The sequence below is a fragment of the Anomaloglossus baeobatrachus genome, chromosome 2 (genome assembly GCF_048569485.1).
Source record: "Anomaloglossus baeobatrachus isolate aAnoBae1 chromosome 2, aAnoBae1.hap1, whole genome shotgun sequence".
NCBI classification, from domain to species: Eukaryota; Metazoa; Chordata; class Amphibia; order Anura; family Aromobatidae; genus Anomaloglossus; species Anomaloglossus baeobatrachus.
The window spans coordinates 340,965,764-340,990,252 of NC_134354.1; the positions used below are offsets into that span (position 1 = coordinate 340,965,764).

At 47.2% G+C, this 24,489-nt stretch overlaps 1 protein-coding gene across 1 annotated transcript in view; it reads left to right on the plus strand.

Annotated features, from left to right (window-relative positions):
• Positions 1–16,072, plus strand: part of SNRNP40 (small nuclear ribonucleoprotein U5 subunit 40) — a 54,074-nt gene extending 38,002 nt beyond the window's left edge. The window contains exons 7-10 of the mRNA XM_075333951.1: positions 5,785–5,867; positions 5,948–6,009; positions 6,111–6,214; positions 13,550–16,072. Of these exons, the coding sequence (XP_075190066.1) occupies positions 5,785–5,867; positions 5,948–6,009; positions 6,111–6,214; positions 13,550–13,599 (299 nt within the window). The 3' untranslated portion in view covers positions 13,600–16,072. The remainder of the gene's footprint in view (positions 1–5,784; positions 5,868–5,947; positions 6,010–6,110; positions 6,215–13,549) is intronic.
• Positions 16,073–24,489: the final 8,417 nt, after the last annotated feature.

The window sequence follows — 24,489 nt, forward strand, 5'->3', positions numbered from 1 at the left end:
CCCCACTACGTCGGCGTTGTTGTTAAGGTTGAGGTACCCATTGCGGGTACAAAGGCCGGAGCCTCATGCCGTCTCCTTCACCATCCCTTAGCGGCTCTGGGAGAAGTGGGATCCTGAGCGGTCATCCATTTACTGGGACCGTGCTCCCTCCGCAGCCCCTGTGGGAATCTGCCGGACCGGAGTCTATTCAACCTCAGGGACCGGGCCCTGCAACTCTAAGGTACTCTGTGTCCCCATTGGGGACTGTGCAGGGAGCGCACCTTTCTTCCCGGACGCTGCGGCAGTTGCTGAATTGAGAAGGCCGGCGGACTTCCGCGCCGACCGTGCCTGCTTGTCGGGTGCGGTCTCAAATTTAGTCCCCGGCTTCATCGCGGCCTAGTCGCAAAAATCCCGCCCCCGGGCCTGCCTGTCAGGGGTAAGGGCGGGACTGCCGACCTGACGTCGGATGTGAGGGCTGGAGCATCCTGCATGTTTCCTCCCCCCTCACTGATCACTGTGGGGACCCCAGATTCCCGCACTTTCCTGGCGCCGCCCACGGCTCCACTCCTCCCCTGAGAGCTCCGGCAGCCATTTTTTGGGCATTCTGCCGGTGGAGGATTATCAGGAACAGCTCTGCAGCTCCGGGGGACCTAAGGCAGGGAATCTGGAGGACACACACGCCGCTTGTTAGCGGTCGGTAAGCCACACCGGTCACCCAGTGCTGGTCCCCCGTAGGGTGCCGGAATATGTATATATATATAATATATAATAATATTTCTGTTCGGTCGGGCTGTATACCCCTTTTTTGCCCATATACCCTCAGTGATCATTCTCCTAGGAGACAACAGTATGTCGTCCACAAGGAGCAAAGCTGTTAAGGCACAGGGTTTTTTTTGCGGCCTGTACCTCTTGTGGGGCTATGTTAATTGCGGGTTCCACCTACCCTCACTGTGAGCAATGCTCAACCCCTGTTTCGCTTGCTCAGCCGGAGCCTCGGTCACTAGTGGGCCCCTCGGCTCATGTAGACCCCCCTGCTCCCCCTGTCCAGGCGGCAGGGACAGAGTTCGCCTCTTTTGCTGAGAAACTCTGAGTCGCTTTCACAATCCATGGCTCAGTCTATGGATAAATGGTCTGCCAAGCTGCTAGAAGCTTTGCAGTCCAGACCGGTCCTTACACAGGCCCTGGCCCCTGTTGGATCGTCGCCTCCAGGCCCCTCTCGGTCCGCGCCGCAGCGCGCTCCCAGGTTGGGCCCTAGGTCCCACGTGGAGGGCTCCTGCCCGGACCACAGTCCTAGACCGGCTAAGCGGGCTCGCTGGGAATCTTCCCCGACTTCTTCACGCTGCTCGGGTTCCCAGCTTGAGGACTCTCTGGAGGACGAGGCGGACGTCGCAGCTCAGGGCTCTGACCCTGACGTCGCCCTTAACCTTGATACACCTGAAGGGGACGCCTTAGTGAATGATCTTATCTTGTCCATCAACCAGGTGTTGGATCTCTCACCCCCGCCTCCTCCTGTAGAGGAGTCTGCGTCTCAGCAGGAGAAACACCAGTTTCGGTTCCCCAAACGTACACGTAGTGCGTTTTTCGATCACTCTAACTTCAGAGACGCTGTCCAGAAGCCCAGAGCGGTTCCGGACAAGCGCTTTACTAAGCGCCTCACTGACACGCGTTACCCCTTCCCCTCTGAAGTCGTTAAGGGTTGGGCTCAATGTCCCAAGGTGGATCCTCCAGTCTCTAGATTGGCGGCTAGATCTGTGGTATCGGTTGCAGATGGCTCATCGCTAAAGGATGCCACTGACAGGCAGATAGAGCTCCTGGTGAAGTCCATCTATGAGGCCACGGGCGTGTCTTTTGCCCCGGCCTTTGCAGCCGTGTGGGCACTCCAAGCTATCTCAGCTTGTCTGGCTGAGATTAATGCTGTCACACGCAATTCTGCTCCGCAAGTTGCGTCTTTGACTTCTCAAGCGTCAGCTTTTTCTTCCTACGCCATGAACGCAGTCCTAGACTCTGCTAGCCGTACAGCTGTGGCATCCGCTAACTCTGTGGCAGTCCGCAGGGCCATGTGGCTGCGCGAATGGAAGGCAGACTCGGCCTCCAAGAGGTTCTTAACCGGTTTGCCGTTTTCTGACGAACGCTTGTTTGGCGAACGATTGGATGAGATTATTAAGGAATCCAAGGGAAAGGACTCCTCCTTACCCCAGTCCAAACCTAAGAGACCTCAGCAACGGAAAATACAATCGAGGTTTCGGTCCTTTCGTCCCTCCGCCAAGCCCCAATCCTCTTCGTCCAGCAGGCCGGAGAAAGGCCAGAGGAACTCCTATGCGTGGCGGTCCAAGTCACGCCCCCAAAAGGCCGCAGGAGGCACTGCCTCCAAGGCGGCCTCCTCATGACTCTCGGCATCCCCGAACCGCATCCTCGGTCGGTGGCAGGCTCTCCCGCTTTTGCGACGCCTGGTGGCCACATGTTCAAGACCGATGGGTGAGAGACATTCTGTCTCACGGTTACAGGATAGAGTTCAGCTCTCGTCCTGCGGCTCGTTTCTTCAGAACCTCTCCGCCCCCCGCTCAGGCCGACGCACTTTTTCAGGCAGTGGACGCTCTGAAGACAGAAGGAGTTGTGACCCCCGTTCCCCCTCAGGAACGTGGTCGCGGCTTTTACTCCAACTTGTTCGTGGTGCCAAAAAAGGACGGATCATTCCGTCCTGTTCTGGACCTCAAGCTGCTCAACAGACATGTGAGAACCAGACGGTTTCGGATGGAATCTCTCCGCTCTGTCATCGCCTCGATGTCACAAGGAGACTTCCTAGCATCGATCGACATCAAGGATGCTTATCTCCACGTGCCGATCGCACCCGAACATCGCTTCTTGCGTTTCGCCATCGGGGATGAACACCTTCAGTTCGTGGCATTGCCTTTCGGCCTGGCGACAGCCCCACGGGTTTTCACCAAAGTCATGGCATCCGTCGTGGCGGTCCTACACGCTCAGGGCCACTCGGTGATTCCCTACTTAGACGATCTCCTAGTCAGGGCCCCTTCTCGGGTGGCGTGTCAACACAGCCTTACCGTCGCTCTGGCGACTCTCCAGCAGTTCGGGTGGATCATCAACTTCCCGAAATCCAAGTTGACACCGACCCAATCACTGACTTATCTCGGGATGGAGTTTCATACACAGTCAGCGGTAGTCAAGCTACCGCAGGACAAACAGCTTTCTCTGCAGGCAGGGGTGCAATCACTTCTTCGGAGTCAGTCACACCCCTTAAGGCGCCTCATGCACTTCCTGGGGAAGATGGTGGCAGCGATGGAGGCAGTGCCGTTCGCGCAATTCCATCTACGGCCACTCCAATGGGACATTCTCCGCAAATGGGACAGGAGGTCGGCTTCCCTCGACAGGAACGTCTCTCTTTCCCTTGCAACCAAGACGTCACTTCAGTGGTGGCTCCTTCCCGATTCTCTATCGCAGGGAAAATCCTTCCTACCCCCAACCTTGGCTGTGGTCACCACGGACGCGAGCCTGTCAGGGTGGGGAGCGGTTTTTCTCCACCACAGGGCTCAGGGGACCTGGACTCCAAGAGTCTTCCCTTCAGATCAATGTTCTGGAGATAAGGGCAGTGTATCTAGCCCTATTGGCTTTCCATCGGTGGCTGGAGGGCAGGCAGATCCGTATCCAGTCGGACAACGTCACTGCCGTCACATACATACCACCAAGGCGGCACTCGCAGTCGTCAAGCCTTCCAGGAAGTCCGACGGATTCTGCAGTGGGTGGAAGCCACAGCCTCCACCATCTCCGCAGTTCACATCCCGGGCGTAGAAAACTGGGAAGCAGATTTTCTCAGTCGTCGGGGAATGGTCTCTGCACCCAGAAGTGTTTCGAGAGATCTGTCGCCGCTGGGGAACGCCGGACGTCGATCTCATGGCGTCACGGCACAACAACAAAGTCCCGGCATTCATGGCACGGTCTCAGGATCACAGAGCTCTGGCGGCGGACGCGTTAGTTCAGTATTGGTCGCAGTTTCAACTGCCTTATGTGTTTCCTCCTCTGGCGATGCTGCCCAGAGTGTTACGCAAGATCAGGTCCGACTGCCGTCGCGCCATTCTCGTCGCTCCAGACTGGCCGAGGCGGTCGTGGTACCCGGATCTGTGGCATCTCACGGTGGATCAACTGTGGGCGCTTCCAGACCGCCCAGACTTGCTGTCACAAGGCCCATTTTTCCATCGGAATTCTGTGGCCCTCAACCTGACTGTGTGGCCATTGAGTCCTGGCTCCTAGCGTCTTCAGGGTTATCTCAGGATGTCATTGCCACCATGAGACAGGCCAGGAAGCCAACGTCCGCCAAGATCTATTACAGGTCTTGGCAAATCTTCTTATCCTGGTGTTCTGATAACGGTTTTCCTTCATGGCCGTTTGCCTTACCCACTTTTCTTTCATTCCTTCAATCCGGAATGGACAAGGGTTTGTCACTTGGCTCTCTCAAGGGCCAAGTATCGGCGCTCTCCGTATTTTTTTCAAAAGCGCCTAGCCAGGCTTCCGCAGGTCCGCACGTTCCTGCAGGGAGTTTGCCACATAGTCCCACCTTACAAGCGTCCGCTGGAACCCTGGGATCTTTACAGGGTGCCAACGGCTCTTCAGAAACCACATTTCGAGCCGCTGCGGGATGTCTCTTTATCACGTCTTTCGCAGAAGGTGGCCTTTCTAGTGACAGTTACATCACTCCGGAGAGTGTCTGAGCTTGCAGCGCTGTCATGCAAAGCCCCCTTCCTGGTGTTTCACCAGGATAAAGTGGTTCTGCGTCCGGTCTCGGAATTTCTCCCTAAGGTGGTATCTCCTTTTCATCTCAATCAGGATATCTCCTTGCCTTCATTTTGCCCTAATCCAATTCACCAATGTGAAAAGGATTTGCACTCGTTAGATCTGGTGAGAGCACTCCGGCTCTACGTGTCTCGCACGGCGCCCCTGCGCCGTTCAGATGCGCTCTTTGTCCTTGTCGCTGGCCAGCGTAAGGGTTCGCAGGCTTCCAAGTCAACCTTGGCTCGGTGGATCAAGGAACCGATTCTAGAAGCCTACCGTTCTTCTGGGCTTCCGCTTCCTTCAGGGCTGAAAGCCCATTCTACCAGAGCCGTGGGTGCGTCCTGGGCATTGCGGCACCGGGCTACGGCTCAGCAGGTGTGTCAGGCAGCTACGTGGTCTAGTCTGCACACTTTCACGAAACACTATCAAGTGCATACCTATGCTTCGGCAGACGCCAGTCTAGGTAGGCGAGTCCTTCAGGCGGTGGTTGCCCACCTGTAAGAGGGGGCCGTTTCGGCTCTTTTTATTGAGGTATTCTTTTATCCACCCAGGGACTGCTTTTGGACGTCCCAATTGTCTGGGTCTCCCAATGGAGCGATTAAAGAAGGGAATTTTGTTTACTTACCGTAAATTCCTTTTCTTCTAGCTCCTATTGGGAGACCCAGCACCCGCCCCTGTTCCCTTCGGGCTGGTTGTTCTTTTGTGTACACATGTTGTTCATGTTGGATTGTTCTTTTGGTTCATGGTTTTCAGTTCTCCGAACATCCTTCGGATTGAATTACCCTAGACCAATTTATAAGTTTCCTCCTTCTTGCTTTTGCACCAAAACTGAGGAGCCCGTGATCCACGGGAGGGTGTATAGGCAGAGGGGAGGGGTTTACACTTTTTAAAGTGTAATACTTTGTGTGGCCTCCGGAGGCAGAAGCTATACACCCAATTGTCTGGGTCTCCCAATAGGAGCTAGAAGAAAAGGAATTTACGGTAAGTAAACAAAATTCCCTTCTTTTATATCTTGTTTGCCAGTTCGTGTATGGGATATTCGCCCTTTTGCCCCGAAGGAGAGGTGTGTGAAAATCTTCCAAGGGAATGTGCACAATTTTGAAAAGGTTAGTAACTATAATCACATCTGTCCTCTTCCAGGATGACATAGATTTTGGATCATTAATTGGCTGCCTTTATATTCCAGAATTTGCTGCGCTGTTCATGGTCATCTGATGGAAGCAAGATAGCAGCAGGGTCAGCAGACCGGTAAGTGTCATCTATGTATCATGTCCTCTTATTTTCTGCTTTTGCCTAGCTGACATATTTAAACATAAATCCAAAATTTCACATTTTTTATTTCTTTACAGATTTGTCTATGTTTGGGACACTACATCCCGAAGGATTTTGTATAAACTTCCAGGCCATGCTGGCTCTGTCAATGAGGTAGCTTTCCACCCCGAAGAGTCAATCGGTAAGTTTGCAAGCATATATTTCTTGCCTATGGAACAGAAGAATGTTTATTTCTAGTTTGGGTGCACACAGTAACATATCGAAGAGTCACACTGTTTCTTTGCTATCAGTAGTAATATTGCTCTTACTTGCAGCTTCCTCCATGGCTGACCTTGTGGTTTCCTTGGATCTAATAAAGAAACTGTAGACTGTAAGCTGTAAATAGTGCTGTATACTTTACCATAGGGCTGCCGTGGCATTCACTAGGAACATATTTTCCTTCCAGCTGTGTTTCTTTAGATTCTGCCAGTTTTCAGCATGGACAAATTAGTTATCCAGATTATAGTGAGTAATTGCTAATTTGTTAGGTATATTTAATTCACACACAAATGAGCGAGATTATGAAATACTAAGATTAGAGATTTTTAATGAGGTCACTAATAACAATTGAAGGTACCAAAGGTACCAAAAAGTAATATGTGCCAAATACATGGAAATGGGCATATTAAGTTGGCACAAAAATAGCGTGTCCCGATTGGAAGTAGAAATGCAGAAATCATCCATACTTAAAGGGAACCTGTCACCAGAATTTTCGCTATGAAACTAAAAGAATCCCTTTCTGTAGCTCCTGGGCTGCATTCTATAAAGGTTCATCTTCCTACTGTACCCCCCCCCTTCAGACCTAAATAAACACTTTATAAAATCTTGCCTTTTGGTATGCTAATGAGGTTTGCTGGCCACAGGGGCGGGCTGTATTTCTTCCGTTATTCCCCCTCCTGCCGCTGTTCGCCGTCCCCCTGTGTTGATTTACATCAATGAGGCCGCCACCCTAATGTTACACAAGGCTCCTGAAGTCTCGCGCATGCCCAGTGGCACTATCACGGGACTGAGCGCTGTTCAAATCGCGAGCGCCGGTGATGTAATTGCGCAGGCACGAGATTATGGGCGGCGCTGTGAATGTCATCGCCAGCGTCATCCAAGTACCCGCTCATAATCTCGTGCCCGCGTTTTTCCCTCTGCCTCCACCGTTATGCGCTAGTGCTGGCCATATCATCGACGTTACCAATTACCGTGGGCACGAAATTATGGGCGGGTACTTGGATGATGCTGGTGATGACATTCACAGCACTGCCCATAATCTCACGCCTGCGCAATTAAATCACCAGCGCTCGCGATTTGAACAGCGCTCAGTCCCGCGATAGTGCCACTGGGCATGTGCGAGACTTCAGGAGCCTTGAGTAACATGAGGGCGGCGGCCTTATCAATGTAAATCAACACAGGGGGACGGCGAACAGCGGCAGGAGGGGGAATAACGGAAGAAATATAGCCCGCCCCCGTGGCCAGCAAAGCTCATTAGCATCCCAAAAGGTAATATTTTATAAAGTGTTTATTTAGATCTTAAAGGGGGGCCAGTAGGAAGATGAACCTTTCTAGAATGCAGCCCATGAGCTGCAGAAGGGGATTCTTTTAGTTTCATAACGAAAATTCAGGTGACAGGTTCCCTTTTAAAAAGGGGTTTTCTAGTCTAAAGGCCGCTTTACACACTGCAATACCGGTACCGATATTGGCAGCGTGCGTACCAGCCCCCATTGGTTGTGCGACACGGGCAAATCTCTGCCCGAGTCGCATAACATCGCTCCGGACCCGTCACACGGACTTACCTTCCCTGCGACGTCGCTGTGACCGGCGAACCGCCTCCTTTCTAAGGGGGCGGTTCGTTCAGCGTCACAGTAGCGTCGCTGAACTGCCGCCCAATAGAAGCGGAGGGGCAGAGATAAGCGGGACGAACATCCCGCCCACCTCCTTCCTTCCGCATTGTGGCCGGGAGGGAGGTAAGGAGAGCTTCCTCGTTCCTGCGGTGTCACACGGAGCGATGTGTGCTGCCGCAGGAACGAGGAACAACTTCGTTACTGCTGCAGTAACGATATTTGAGAATGGAACCCCATGTCACCGATGAGCGATTTTGCACGTTTTTGCGACGATGCAAAATCGCTCATAGGTGTCACACGCAACGGCATCGCTAAAGCGACCGGATGTGCGTCACAAAATCCGTGACCCCAACGAGATCACTTGAGCGATGTCGTAGCGTGTAAAGCCCGCTTTAATCTAAAAGTCTGCAGTCGAGGCCTCGTCCATCTAGTATATTGCATTCTCTTGGCCACGTGACTCTTGACACCAGCGAATCCTTTTGGTGTGTTGTGCGTGCAATGTGAGAATTCGCAGGTCTGCAGTCACATTGAGTGACTGCAGACTTGTGGATTTAAACCAGATAATCCTTTAAGGACAGATGACATGGCATACTTGCACTCACACTAACTTATTGAGCAGAACACCTTCAAATCTGTATGTCTGACAACTGATATTTTTAGCCACAAGCAAATACAGGAAAAACTATAAAACGTGTGTAAGAATTTGGCACATAATCCATTGAGAAGCTCATAGAAACTATAGAAGTTAAGAGTCCAGACTTCAGATCAACTCAAGAATCTACAAATGGTCTTTAAATGAGGAGAGGCGCCAAAAGTGGACGTGCGAACCACGCTGTGACTAACGTATAAAGCGTGATTCACTTTCTACTTTACCCAGAAAAAAAGTTGTAACTTCTAAAAGAGACAATCTATCGTATTGAAATGTAGACTGTACATACTTTAGTTCATGAGAAACTGATCTTTTAACGTAGGTGTTGAAAATGTCCACCACTTGCGGGCAAGCGTGCCTGCACTCAGCGTTCCATATTGCTGACTGTATTCCGCAGAACCGTCTATGGTCATCGCTTGAATGTCTCACTGTACAGTATGCTCTCTCAGTGCCTGTTTATGTTTTTGGCCAAACATTGACATGTGAAATAAGAGATGTCTGTCCCTGTGCAACGATTTTTGTGGAGGTGCCAGCAGTCGCTGTTTCACATTTTGAATTGTTTCTGCCGACAATTTTGGATGACGTCCATCATGTCTATCTAATAATCTTCCTGTACGTTCAAGGTTATCCATGATTGATTGAGTACAGTTTGGACTTGTTCTTCTTGTTCTTCTTGTTCTTCTTCTTGTTCTTCTTCTTGTTCTTCTTCTTCTTGTTCTTCTTCTTCTTGTTCTTCTTCTTCTTGTTCTTCTTCTTCTTCTTGTTCTTCTTCTTCTTCTTGTTCTTCTTCTTCTTCTTGTTCTTCTTCTTCTTCTTGTTCTTCTTCTTCTTCTTGTTCTTCTTCTTCTTCTTGTTCTTCTTCTTCTTCTTGTTCTTCTTCTTCTTCTTGTTCTTCTTCTTCTTCTTGTTCTTCTTCTTCTTCTTGTTCTTCTTCTTGTTCTTCTTCTTCTTCTTGTTCTTCTTCTTCTTCTTGTTCTTCTTCTTCTTCTTGTTCTTCTTCTTCTTCTTCTTGTTCTTCTTCTTCTTCTTCTTGTTCTTCTTCTTCTTCTTCTTGTTCTTCTTCTTCTTCTTGTTCTTCTTCTTCTTCTTCTTCTTCTTCTTCTTCTTCTTCTTGTTCTTGTTCTTCTTCTTCTTCTTCTTCTTCTTCTTCTTCTTCTTCTTGTTCTTCTTCTTCTTCTTCTTGTTCTTCTTCTTCTTCTTCTTGTTCTTCTTCTTCTTCTTCTTGTTCTTCTTCTTCTTCTTGTTCTTCTTCTTCTTCTTCTTCTTCTTCTTCTTCTTGTTCTTGTTCTTCTTCTTCTTCTTCTTCTTCTTCTTCTTGTTCTTCTTCTTCTTCTTCTTCTTGTTCTTCTTCTTCTTCTTCTTGTTCTTCTTCTTCTTCTTGTTCTTCTTCTTCTTCTTCTTCTTGTTCTTGTTCTTGTTCTTCTTCTTCTTCTTCTTCTTCTTCTTCTTGTTCTTGTTCTTCTTCTTCTTCTTCTTCTTCTTCTTCTTGTTCTTCTTCTTCTTCTTCTTGTTCTTCTTCTTCTTCTTCTTCTTGTTCTTCTTCTTCTTCTTCTTCTTGTTCTTCTTCTTCTTCTTGTTCTTCTTCTTCTTCTTGTTCTTCTTCTTCTTCTTCTTGTTCTTCTTCTTCTTCTTCTTGTTCTTCTTCTTCTTCTTCTTCTTGTTCTTCTTCTTCTTCTTCTTGTTCTTGTTCTTCTTCTTCTTCTTCTTCTTCTTCTTCTTCTTCTTGTTCTTGTTCTTCTTCTTCTTCTTCTTTCTTCTTCTTCTTCTTTCTTCTTCTTCTTCTTCTTTCTTCTTCTTCTTCTTTCTTCTTCTTCTTTCTTCTTCTTCTTCTTCTTTCTTCTTCTTCTTTCTTCTTCTTTCTTCTTTCTTCTTTCTTCTTCTTTCTTCTTTCTTCTTCTTTCTTCTTTCTTCTTCTTTCTTCTTTCTTCTTTCTTCTTTCTTCTTTCTTCTTTCTTCTTTCTTCTTTCTTCTTTCTTCTTTCTTCTTTCTTCTTTCTTCTTTCTTCTTTCTTCTTTCTTCTTTCTTCTTTCTTCTTTCTTCTAGCGGGTCATCGGGGGCACGAGCAGGCAGCAGCGCCTGCCGTGACCACGTGCGCCCGCTCATTACATATGCACGCCCATCCTCCCGCCCATCTCTCAGCGCAGAAGCCGGCACTGATAGGTGGGCGGGAGCACAAGCGGGGACGCGCGCATAGTAAAGAGCCGGTCCGCATGATCACCCCTAGCAATTACAGCCTGGAGTGCTCATGTGCGGCTGTATTCACTGCCCCCCGCACGTCATCATCAGCACGGGGTGCAGTGAATCAGTGTACTCACCTGTCCCCGTGTGTGGAGCCATCCCCCTGCAGCACGCAATGTCTTCCAGTCTGTGCCAGTCAGCGGATCTGTGCTGATCGGCACAGACAGGAAGACATCGCGATGCTGCAGGGGAACGGCTCCACACACACAGGTCAGTGGCGCAGAGAGGAAGATGATCGGTGCTGCAGGGAGTGAGGAAAAGGTGAGTATAAACGTTTAATTTTTTTTTTTCTTTGTGCTATAGGATACAGGCCATATATCAGGATGGTATATGAGCACGATGGGGGCATATAGCAGGATGGGAGTATATGAGCAGGATGGATGGGGGGGTATATGAACAGGATGCTGGTATATGAGCAGGATCATATACAAGGCAGGAGGATCATTACCAGGATGGGGTACCTTAGTAGAGAATTTGGGGACATTAAGCAAAAAAATGTGGTCATGACACAGTTATGGGGGTAAAGTTTTATTTTCCTATTTTCCTCTAAAACCAGGGTGCGTCTTATGGTCCGGTGCGTCTTATGGTCCGGTGTGTCTTATAGTCCGAAAAGTACGGTAAGCATTTACAGGCAGGTAGTTGCCCCCTGCCTGTTTGTGCCCGGCGCCATTCTTTGCTGCCACCGGGTTGCCACAGACAGCTCCTCCTGATGATACAATGGTCTTTAACAGAGTGGTAGCTTCTCATCCGCTTTGATCTGTTGACGGGGCGGGACAGCTGACCTCATGCTGATTGGCAGCCCAGTGCCTAATTGGGGGAGCTGGCTGTCAATCAGCCGACTAGCAAAAAAGCGAGCAGCAATGCTATGTCGTAGTGTAGATGACTGGCGGGGCGACAAGGCAGCGAGACTACTTGGCGCGAGGATGTTTCTCATCGCTATCTCATTGCACTCTCCTTTCTCATGAACAGTATGTGCAGCCCAAAATTCAGTATGGTCAATCATCCTTTAAGTTACAGCAATTATTCCAGGTAAAGTAGCTAGTGATTTACCCTGTTGCATTCCTGCTTTCTTTCACAAGAAGTTCTTTAGCAGCTGCAGCATGTATTAGTAGTATGCAAAAACCGCTACAGAGAATGGAAATATGGTTGTGGAAGACAAAGCATTTAAAGGATCAGTCGCAGTAGAAAACTAATTTGCTTTTAACCTCTTCATGACACATGACATACTGGGTACGTCATGGATCATGTCAGGTTAATGCCTGCCTGCTGCCGCTGGCAGCGATCACTGCGCATATCGGGTGATTTGGACAGCTGACATGTACAGCTATCTGTGAAAATGTCACAGCGCAATGTAATAGCGGGCCCCGGTAAGCATTCACTTACCTGGCTCCATCAGACGTCACGTGATGTGATCACGTGGATCCGATGGTTGTCATGGTAGCACAGGGTTATGTGATGTAGCTAACATGAGTCAGTTTCTCTTACACCCGGCAGACTGCCGTTTGTAATAGGAGAGCTGCTTTTCTGCAGATCTCAGCTGTGATCTGGAGAAATGGAAGAGTGGTCAGACTGCTGATCCTTAGGGGGACTAGTAACATAAAAAAAAATTCAAATCGCCTCATTGAAAATTAAAGGGTTAAAAATATACAGACATTTGGTATCGCCGCATTCAGAAACGCCCGATCTATCAAAATATAAAATCAATTAATCCAATTGGTAAACAGCACAGCGGCAAAAAAATTCCAAATGCCAAAATTACTTTTTTTTGGTTGCTGCGAATGTTGCGCAAAATGCGATAAGTCATCAAAGCAGAGCTTCTGCATAAAAATGGTATCATTAAAAACATCAGCTCGACACGCAAAAAATAAGCAGTCACTGAGCCCCAGAGCCTAAAAAATGAGAAAGCTACGGATCACGGAAAATGGCACAAAAAGTTCCCTTTTTTTTTTTTTGGGACAAATTTCTGAATTTGTTTTAACCCCTTAGATAAAAGTAAACCTATACATGTTTGATATCTACAAACTGGCACAGACCTGAGGCATCACAATGACACGTTAGTATTACCATATAGTGAACACTGTGTTTTTGGGATATTTTATTCAATCATACAATCTCACTATTTTTTTGCAATTTTTTTTTTTTTTTTTTTTGTACTTGGAATTTTTTTGTCATTTTCCAGTACACTATATGGTAAAACTTATGGTTTCATTTAAAAGTACAACTCGTCCCGCAAATAATAAACCCTTATATGGCAAGACTGACAGAAAAATAAAAAAAAAACGTTACGGCTCTCGGAAGAAGGGGAGCGAACACCCCTCCCCCCCCCCTTCAAAAATGGAAAAGTGCCTGGGGGTGAAGGGGTTAAAGGAGGTTCTGCAGTGGGCGAAGTGTGTATGAAGGGAAATAATGTACCTCTTACCAGTGTGGCCTCAGTTTTCACTGGATAGAAGTCATTGGTCTGTCACTTCTCACTTGGTGATGGGCTGATCTGTAAATTAATATTTATATGAAGGAGGAGTCATTTCTCCATGTGGCTCCAAGATATTGGAACTTTACATTTTTAAAAGAAAACGACTCTTGGCCATGTTGGAAATGCCAAAGGTGTATTTGGGCGTCCATTGGGCATAATGCACATTTCAGTCTTTATAGTTGCAGTCAATAAGTGCATGTAGCCAGTTCAGTTACTTAACCATTAGATCATGGTAATGCGATCGTATATAATGCAATTAACCCTTAATTCTTTGTTTTGTTTTCTTGACAGTTCTCTCTGCTTCCAGTGATAAAAGACTTTACATGGGGGAAATACAATGAGAAGCCTTTTGGTGATTGTTCAGACTCTGCGGTTCTGTGCCTGTTTCATACATCCGAATAGGAACCCTTGCATGGTGCATGGGCAGATTCTGATGGGGGAATACATTTTTATTTCTAGAATGTTTTTTGCAACAAATCTGCCATGTAGTAAGACACCCTAAGGGTACGTGCCCACGATGAGTTTTCTTGGCTTTTTTGACGCTGTATATTTTCGGTTCGTCAAAACGCAGATTTTTCCAGTACAAGCAAAGTGGATGGGATTAGCAGAAATCTCATGTCCACTGTAGTCCTTTCTTACTCTACGTACTCACCTGTGGTGTGTTTTTCCTTTCTGCAGCATTTTAATTTCTCTTGTGGGTACTCTGAGTTTTCTGTGTAAAATTTCCCCATAGACTTGAATTAGATGCAAAAATTCCACAGGTAAAAAACTCATGTTTTTTAGTGCATTTCCACTTTGGAAACGCATCAAAAACTCATAATCCACACCTAACAATGTCAATACCAGGAAGTGTCAAACACAAAGCTTTATTTAAAGCATGACAGACCAATCCTAGAGAAAAAACACAAGTAAACGAAGGTGAAGAAAGTCTGAAGCATGAAAAACTCAATCACTGATCGTGGGAACGTAGCCTTACTCCGCAGTAGGGATGCCACTCTCTATTACATGGTTTACCAGGCTTATGGTGCCTATGTACTAACATCAATGATAATGAGTGGTGTATGTTGTGAAAGTATGTTCGGCCGATAGAAAATGTTCATTATTGACTGATACAAGGACTCTCTTATTTTGTATTATAAACTGTTTTACTACATTTGTGTGGATTCTCTTATTTTAAGTCCCATGGTTACAGCAACTCTTAAGGTTTCATTATCTGAATTTTAAAACATTTTCTCTGGGCTTGCACCTCTTCTTTGCATGATTTCTATACAAACCCTATTAAACCATCTTTTTGGAAATGGATGTAACTGTGCGTCCAATTTCCAGGTGATTTCCTGCAATCAGGTCTACCGTTGCATCTGGATGGCACAGGTTCAGGAGTTGAGCCAGCTGCTATACACAAGAAGGCTCCTGCTGCATATACTGAGACTGGAAATAGTTCTGATCCCAGCAATCTAACCCCTCAGATGCTGTCATTAGTGATGAACGCATGTGAGAAATTTGAAGAAAGCAGACAGTCAGTCGCAAAGGTGCCAACGATAACTATGGCAATTTTAGGCCGGATAGTTGCCTTCATGTCTGCCATATCCATCAGCCAATCAGATCCCACTGGGACTGGGCCTGTTAGTTTATCGTCAATCCAAACACAGGTAGTGCATAAGTACTACTCTGTATTATCACTGTGATTAGAAGATTGTATGTCCGGGTTCCTGTTTAGGACTAGTAAGTACTGTAAAAAGAAAAAAAAGTTTTTAAGTGCTTAAAGGGAACCTGTCACCAAGTTTTTCCCTTAGGAGCTGCGGCCACCACCATTGAACCCTTATATACCGCATTCCAGAATACTGTATATAAAAGCTCAGGCTACTGTATAGAATGTAAAAAAAAAATCTTAATAATCTAGTGGGCGGTATGGTCAGATGGATGTCACTGCTTTTGGTCTGGCGTCATTCACACACAGGCCATCATTACATTTCTGCGCATGCACACTTTGATCTGCCCAGCTGAGGGCAGAGCAAAGTACTGTAGTGCGCAGGCGCGAGGAAAGGTAAAAGACCGTCTGTGCATTACAGTAATTTGCTCTGCCTTAAGCCGGGCAGATCAACGCGCACATGCGCAGGAGTGTAACGACGACTTCTGTATGGATGATGCCAAATGTGTCATACAAACGGGGCTGGATAGAAGGATGCTGGCTGCACCAGATGGAGGAGGTGCCGGACCGAGAGCAGTGACACCTATCTAACCGGACCACCCTGTAGATGTGTATTATAAACGTGTCTTATGTTATACAGAGCGGCTTGGGCTCTTATATACAGTATTCTAGAATGCTGTATATAAGTGCTCCGTGGTAGTGGCCGCAGCTCATAAGGGAAAAACCTGGTGGCAGTTTCCTTTTTATATAAAAAAAAAAAGCGCACAAAAAAAAACTATTGAAATTTTGTAACTTATCAACACACAGAATAATGGGAAATCGTGTTTTAAAAAAAAAAAATATATAGAATTGTTTTTGTTTATTTTGTTCCTTTTGCCTCCCCTCAAAAAATTAGCAAGAAGTATGTAAAACACTGGCACCAATGAAATCTAAAGCTTGTCCTGCAAACAAATAAGCCCTCGTATAGACTCCCTGGCGTAAAATTTGTCAAACTCTTCTTGTGCTCAGGATATGGTGACCCAAAAACAATTGATGGCCCCACCCCAATTGTGTATCTATTGTGCAAAATGATAAACCAATGAAACAATTTTCTGTTCTATTAGTAGTATAATGTTAACATTGTATTTGGGCAGCATGACAAATGGCGTAACATTAAAAAAAAAAAAAATTGACAACATAGTGCTTTGTTCATCTTCATTCATATAAATGTGATACCTTTGCTACAAATACCTCAAAATAATGCCACTTACAAACAAAACTCAGCATTTTTTTTCTCGTTATTTTACAGCTGGAGTGGTGCTTTAAAGGGAACCTGTCAACAGGTTTTTCACATGTAAACTGCTGCTAGAATACTGTATATATGTGCGCAAGCTGAACTGTATAACAAAAAGACCTTTTTATTATACTCGATTGTTGCTCATCTTGTTCCAGCACCTCCTCTCTTCTTATGATCGCCATCCTCCTTCCTTGCTTTGGTGGATTACTGTCTTATCTCATCCAGACAAATGTCCCTAAGTATTGTCGTGCGCATGCACAGGTGTTCTGGGATCTTTCCCAGCACTGGTGCATTACAATTCTTTGCTCTGTTATCAGCAGTGAAGAGCGCAATGGAGGACACGTGTGTGGCTGACATAGGACACGTCACTCACACTAGGAGGGAGGATAACAATCTCCATTTGAGTGGAGGAGCTGGATAAAGATCAGTGCCGCCCATCGGTCCTGACCGTCCTGCAAGTGAGTATAAGGGCTCTTCTCCACTAGCGTTTAAAAAATCACAGCGATACTCTGCTACAAATGTGAGTCGAGTGTCCTGCGTGTGGTCTGCGTACGGTGTGTTTTTTTTTGTTTGTTTTTTTTTTCCCCCCTCACATAGCATCTGTATGAAATGCGAGTGCTATGTGAGTGTTTATGCAAGCAGGGTCAGACTGGTTACCGGAGGAATCTCCAGTAATACCAGGCCTGGCCGTGGTTATCTGCACTGAACTCCGGAGCTGTCACCTGAGCTCCAGAGTTCAGCCCAGTCTGTTTGCAGCTGTGCTGAACTGAGCAGCAATCGACGGGGAATCAATCACTCGGTGCTCGCTGTTCAGTCCAGGCTGCACTCTGGAGCTCAGGTGACAGCTCCGGGGTTCAGTGCATGTAACCGCGGACAGGACTGGTATTACTGGAGATTCCTCCAGTAGCCAGTCCGACGATATATGCAAGTGTGAAGGATCCGTGTGACATGCGTATGCCATTTGTATGACATGCATATGCCACCCATATTCTGATTTTTTTTTTTTTCTTTTTTTTCTTCTCGCTCCCATAGGCTTGCATGGGGGTGCGAGAGCTGAGACTGGGTGCAAATCGCAGCATGCTGCGATTTCACCGAGGGCACGAGTCATATCGTATAAAATTAAGCTAGTGGACAATGCCTCATAGCTTAACATTGGTGCAAGTGCGATCCGATTTTGTTTATCGGATCGCAGTCGCACATGGAAATCGAAAGTGGAGAAGAACCCTAATAAAAGGTGTTTTTTTTTTTTTTGTTTTTGTTTTTTTTTTTCTTAACCCCTTCAGCCCCGGGGCACTTTCCGTTTTTTGCGTTTGTTTTTTGCTCCCCTTCTTCCGAGAGCCGTAACTTTTTTTATTTTTCCGTCAATCTTGCCATATGAGGGCTTGTTTTTTGCGGGACAAGTTGTACTTTTAAAGGAAACCATAAGTTTTACCATATGGTGTACTAGAAAACAGCAAAAAAATTCAAAGTGTGGAAAAACTGCAAAAAAAGTGTGATGGCACAATAGTTTTTGGGATGTTTTATTCACGGTGTTATACTATATGGTAAAACTGATGTGTGGGTATGATGCCTGAGGTCGGTGCGAGTTTGTAGACACCAAACATGTAGAGGTTTACTTGTATCTAAGGGGTTAAAAAAAAAATCACAAGTTTGTCCAATAAAAGTGGCGCACGTTTTGCGCCATTTTCCGAAACACTTAGCGTTCTCATTTTTTGGGATCTATGGCTCAGTGACTGCTTATTTTTTGCATCTCGAGCTGTTGTTTTTAATGGCATCATTTTTGCGCAGATGCTACGTTTTGATCGCCTGTTATTGCATTTTGTGTAAAACTTGCGAAGACCAAAAAACGTAATTTTGGCGTTTGGATTTTTTTTGCCACTACGCCATTTACCAATCAGATTAATTGATTTTATATTTTGATTGGGCATTTCTGAACGCGGCGATACTAAAATATGTGTGTATTTATTTATTTATTTATTTATTTTTAACCCTTTAATTTTCAATGGGGGGAAAGGTAGGTGATTTGAACTTTTAGGTTTTGGTTTTATTTTTATTTTTAAAACTTTTTTTTTTACTAGTCCCTTTAGGGGGCTTTAGCGATCAGCAATCCGATAGATAAGAGCTATCTGCTGATCATAGCTATACAGCTGTAAACAGCAGATTCAGTCACTTTCTGTTTCTCTCTGCTCACGGCCGAGGGAAAACGAAAGTGAAACTTCATTGCTGCAGGCGTCATCACATGACCCTGTGCTACGATGGCAACCACCGAAAGTCATGTGATCACGCACGTGACTTCCGGTGGGGGCGGCGGTAAGTAAAAAACATGGCCGCGCGCATATAGATCTTGCTGCCAGACTTTGGCAGCGAGATTTAAGGGGTTAATGGCCGCGGGTGGAAGCGATTCCACCCGCGGCTAGCAGGCACACATGTTAGCTGTTGAAAACGGCTGATATGTGTGCCGACCGCCGCCTGCTCGCGGCAGGGGGCGGGGCTTAACGGGACACGCTCCATGATGGATTCATCAGTCCCTGGTTGTGAAGGGGTTAATGTTATTCAGATGGGTTTGGGGACTCAAACAGCTTTCAGGAATGCTGTATATAAGAGCTTACTGGTGGTGGTTGCAGTTTATATGGGAAGAACCTGGTGACAGGTTCCCTTTAAGGCTGCAGATACATTAGCGTTATGGCATCAGATGTGAGAGTAACGGATGCAATATGCTATTGACCCCCGGCTCAGGCTCTGCTGCGAGCATGAGCTGAGTGTCATGCGACTGTGACCCGGTCCTGCAATCAATTCACCGCTGCAAAGCTGAGGGCGGGTGCCGCCGAGGAGAGGGAGGGGTAAATCCCCCTCAAAACCCCAACCCCCGCCCCATCTCCTCCATTGTCATCCTATGCGTATATCGCATTACACTGGGATAACATCCAAGTGCAGTCCGATGTCTCTCGCACCCATTCACTTGAATAGGTGTGAGTGATACGGCTCTCGCAGAAAATCGCAGCATGTTGCGGTTTTTTTGAAAAAAAAATTCGCTGATCTGAGTTGCAGCATTGTGTTACATGGGGCTGAGTGCAATGCCAGTTTTTCCTCTCATTGCACTCGTCCAATTTATACGCTCATGTGAGCATACCCTAAATTGAAGTACCCCACCTCTAGTCTTATACTCCACACCGCTATCTTCATCTCTTACACTGTTCTATTGCCAAAGTGTTTCAAATATGAAAACAGTTGATCTTAACTAATTTTGTGGCGTTGAAAACAAATATGCTTAACGAATTATGATGTAATATTTCTGTCACGGATCACATACCTGTCTTTGATGTGCATGTTAATAGCCATGGGTGAAGCGGCTGTCTGCCCTCTGCTGTGAACCTCTTAAATGCTGCTGTTAATCTGACTTGCTTTCATCGGAGACTGTGATTTGTGCACTATACAGCAATGCTGTGGCCTTCCTGTGTATGGAACAAGTGATCAGGCTATTGCAGGTTCAAGTCCCCTAAAGGGACTAGTATGTACAGTACAAGATACAAGTTTAAAAATCTTAAGTTCAAACCACCTCTTTCTACCACATTAAAAATTAAGAAATAAAAAAAATACCCAGTATATAACAAAAATGGATTTTTGTGTACTCACCGTAAAATCGTTTTCTCTTAGCCATCATTGGGGGACACAGGACCATGGGTGTTATGCTGACTATCCATAGGAGGACACTAAGTAGATGCAAAAGCATAGCTCCTCCTCTGCAGTATACACCCCCTGGCCGGGCCAGGCAACCTCAGTTTTAGTACACAAGAAGTAGGAGAAAAAAAACACCAGTAAAAACTTCTTAACAGAGGAACATGAGAAAAAAAGAGCCATAACCAAATAAGGTACTGAGAGAGCCAAGGCCCAACAGGGCAACAGGGTGGGTGCTGTGTCTCCCAATGATGGCTAAGAGAAAACGATTGTACGGTGAGTACACAAAAATCTGTTTTTCTCTGACTCCTCATTGGGGGACACAGGACTATGGGACGTCTTAAAGCAGTTCATGGGTGGGTAAACAATAAACGCAACCCAAGGATTAGGAACTAGTCCCAGATAGCCAGGAGCGCCTACTGAGATAGGTACTCCACTATCGTTTGCAGAATTTTCCTACCTAGGTTTGCCTCAGCCGAAGCCTGGGTATGGATTCAGTAATGCTTTGAAACAGTATGTAGGCAAGACCAGGTCTCAGCCTTACACCTCTGTTCTACTGAAGGCTGATGCCTAATGGCCCAAGGGGCGTCAACTGCTTGCGTGGAATAAGTCCGCAGCCCACTAGGAATGGGCTTAAGTTGCAAGCGGTAGAGTTCCTGGATCGCAGAGCGAATCCAGCGAGCCAGCGTTGCCTATGAAGCTGCCTGTCCTTTCTTAGGCCTTTCAGGAATGACGAACAAGGAGTCTATGTTCCTAAAGGGGCTGTCCTGGGTACATAATATCTGGGAGCCCTCACAAGATCTAGCGAATGTAGAAACCTTTCCACCCTATGGACTGGGTGTGGACAAAAAGGAAGTCAGAACAATGTTCTCGTTCATATGAAACTGGGAAATAACCATCGGAAGAAAATCTGGAAGGGGGCGTAGAACCACCTTGTCCTGATGAAAGATCAGAAAGGGTTCGCAGCAAGAGAGTGATGCCAGTTCCGAAACTTGTCTGATGGACGTAATCGCCACTAAGAATGTTACCTTCCAGGAGCGAAGAGCAAGAGAAGATTCCTTAAGAGGTTCAAAAGGGGACCTCTGGATACTGTCCAAAACGAGATTGAGGTCCCATGGGTCCAGCGACCATTTATACAGGGAAACTAGATGGGAAACACTCTTGAGGAAAGTCTTGACTTGCAGATTGCAAGCTAGGCGGTATTGATAGAATATTGAGAGAGATGAAACCTGCCCCTTAAGGGAGCTTTGCAACCTGACTGCAAAAAAAAAAATCAAGAATTCTAGGGATCGCCAGAGGCATAGGTTGGACATTAGATTCCCTGCACTGGAAAAGGAAAGTTTTCCACGTACGGTGGTAAATATGGGATGAAGGCCGGCTTTCGGGCACTGTACAAGGTGGAGATGACCGCAGGAGAGAATCTCCCTCTTTTTAAAGTCCAGGTCTGAATGGCCAGGCCGTCAGCTTCAGGGCTCTGGAGTTCTGATGGGAAATGGGCCCTTGGGTCAGCAAGTCTGGGATGCTTACGAGGTGCCATGAGCAATTGTACTAATTCAGCATACCAGGCGCACCTGGGCTAGTCCGGTGCTATTAGTATCACCGGGACTCCTTCTGCCTTGATCTTCCTGATTACTCGTGGCAGCAGGGGCAGAGGCGAAAAACATGTAAGTTGGTCGGAAACGACTTCAGGAGACTAGAGCATCCGCGCCAATGGACTGTGGGTCACGTGACTTGGCTAAGAACGTGGGTACCTTTGCGTTCAACCTTGAGGCCATTAGATTATTATTATTTATTATTATTTATTTGTAGAGCACTATTAATTCCACGTCTGGTGTACTCCAGTGAGTGCAGATATGTGGGAACACTTCTGGGTGGAGAAACCACTCTCCGGCGGCCAGGCCTTGGCGACTTAGAAGGTCTGCCACCCAGTTTTCTACTCCCGGTATGTGTAACGTTGAAAACACAGACCCCCGTCGATGCGGTCCAGGTGAGGATCCTGAGGACCTCGAGATAAGCTGTCTTGCTGCTGGTACCTCCCTGCTGATTGACATAGGCCACAGCTGTTGCATTGTCCAATTGGACCCGAATCAAACGACCTGCTAGCAGAAAAGGGGAATGACCTGAGCGCGAGAAGATCGCGCTGATTTTCAGGATGATTTCTGGGATGGGAAGACTCCTGGGGTGTCCAACGTCCCGAAGCAGTGTGGAGCCAGTACGCTGCTCCCCAGACTAAGAGGCTGGCGTCCGTGGTCAGGAGTAGCCAGTCCACTTGGGGGAGAAAAACTCCTCGATATGGAAGAGGACTGAAGCCACCAGTAAAGCGCATACCTGACTGAAGGTGTCAGGTGAAAAGTTTGTCCAAGGAAAAGGGGCTCTTGTCCCAGGCAGCTAGAAGCGCAAGCTGCAGTGGGCGGTGGTGTGGCTAAACGAGCAGCACTGCCTCTATAGCCGCCGCTATCGTACCTAGCACTCTCATACTGAATCGTATGAAGTGACAGGAGTACGTAGAGGGCAGTGTACCGCTTGTTGTAGAGCGGTCACCTTGACTTGAGGGAGAAATATCAAGCCCCGAAGAGTGTCCAGGGACATGCCCAGGGAGGTGACGGATTTTGACGCGACCGGAGATGATTTGCCTGGAGTCAGAAGCCGCCCTAAGCGGGATAGGGTGCCCACAGAGATCTGCACGCTGGTTGAGCCCTTGATGAGGTCATCCAAGCAAGGCAGAACAGCCTCTCTCCTGGTGTGAAGGGCACTCATGGCGGCCGCCATGACCTTAGTTAAGACACTTGGTGCTGTGGCAGAGCCGAGGGTAGGGCCACAAATGAAAATAAGAAGTCCTGAACCGCGAAGCTGAGAAACTTTGGTGAGCTGGAGCGATGGGTATGTGCAGGTACACGTCCCTGATAGCTAGGGAAGCAAGGAATTCTCCTTCGACCATAAAGGTAATAATGGACCCTAGGAAGTCCATTCTGAATCTCCTTACGTGCACATGTTTGCTCAGGTGTTAGAGGTCCAGGATGGGACCAACTGACACGTCTTTCTTTGGCGACCACGATAGGTATAGCCTTGAACCTCTTGCCGTCCGGAACAGGTACCATCACCCCCGCCGTTTGGAGGGAGTGGATTGCTGAGGAGAAGGCCTCGTGGTGTTTTGGTAACCGGAAGACACAAGGTATCACACCCATTTGTGATCTGAGGCGGCAGGCAAGATGGAGAAGGACGAGACTTCTCGGTCTTTGTCTAGACTGCCAGGACGAGGTGGACTCGGGGAGAGCTGAGAAGGTCGGGCCCTGCGTGTCTAGTAAAAAAACATCCTGGGCTAGAGTTGGGGGAGAGAGGTACTCTTTTCCTCCCGTGGCGTCAGACAAAAAAAAAAAAGAGCCTGTCCAGACGATCGGCAAACCATCGGTCTGGAAAGGAGTACAGTGAGAGGCTTCTTAGAGACCGAGACCACTCTCCATTATCGGAACCTGAGGGCCTTACGGATGGCTATGGTATTTGGGGCGGCAATAACTGCGCAGGTGGCAGCGCCGAGGGAGGCCTGCATGAGGTACTCCGCCGCCGCAGCAATGTGAACAGTTACATCTGTGAGGGTCTGAGGAAAACTGGTAGTCCTGGTGCCTGTGCGACCCACACGGAAGGGGAGAGGGACCCGCGGCCTCGAGGCAGAGCGATCGAGCTGCTCCACTTGTCTGTCGGGTCCTTGAAGGAGGATCTATCAAGTAAAAGACAGGAGGGTCCTTCAGGCAGGCAGAAGCCGGGTGAGGGTCCACCGAGGCCGGATCGGCCCAGCCCTTAGAGACAGCTAAGCCAAAGGGGTACCGGGACTCCATGAGTTTACGGATACCAAAGCGGCGTCAAAGTTTATTATTTATTTTTTTTTATTTATTTATTTTTTTTTAAGTTTCTTCACCCTTTTAACTCCTTAACGACCCATGACGTACTGGGTACGTCATGATCGTGTGCCGGCAAGCCACGCCCCCTGCCGCCGGCTGGCGGCGATCCCATATCAGCTGTTATCAAGAGCTGACATGTGTGCCTGCTAGCCGCGGGTGGAATCGCTTCCACCCTCGGCCATTAACCCCTTACATTTCGCTGCCAAAATCTGACAGCGATATGTATATGGGCACCGCCATAAGTCACTTACCCCGCCCCCACCGGAAGTCACGTGACATGATCATGTGACTTTCGGTGGTTGCCATGGTAGGACAGGGTCAAGTGATGACGCCTGTAGCTAACATAACTCACTTCCTCTCAATGCCAGAATACAGCCGGCATTGAAGGTAAAGCAGCAAATCTGCAGTTCTCAGCTCTGTAGCTGAGATCTGCAGATAGTGCAGAGCGATCGGATTGCTGATCGCTATAGCCCCCTTAGGGGGACTAGTAAAATAAAAAATAATAAAATAAAAAAAGCCTAAAAGTTCAAATCACTTCCTTTCACCCCATTGAAAATTAAAGGGTTAAAAAAATAAATAATACACACATATTTGGTATCGCCGCGTTCAGAAATGACCGATCTATCAAAATATAAAATCAATGAATCTGATCAGTAAACTGCGTAGTGGCAAAAAAAATTCCAAACGCCAAAATTCCCCCCTCCAGCCCTGTACAACAATGGTGGACAGAAAAACC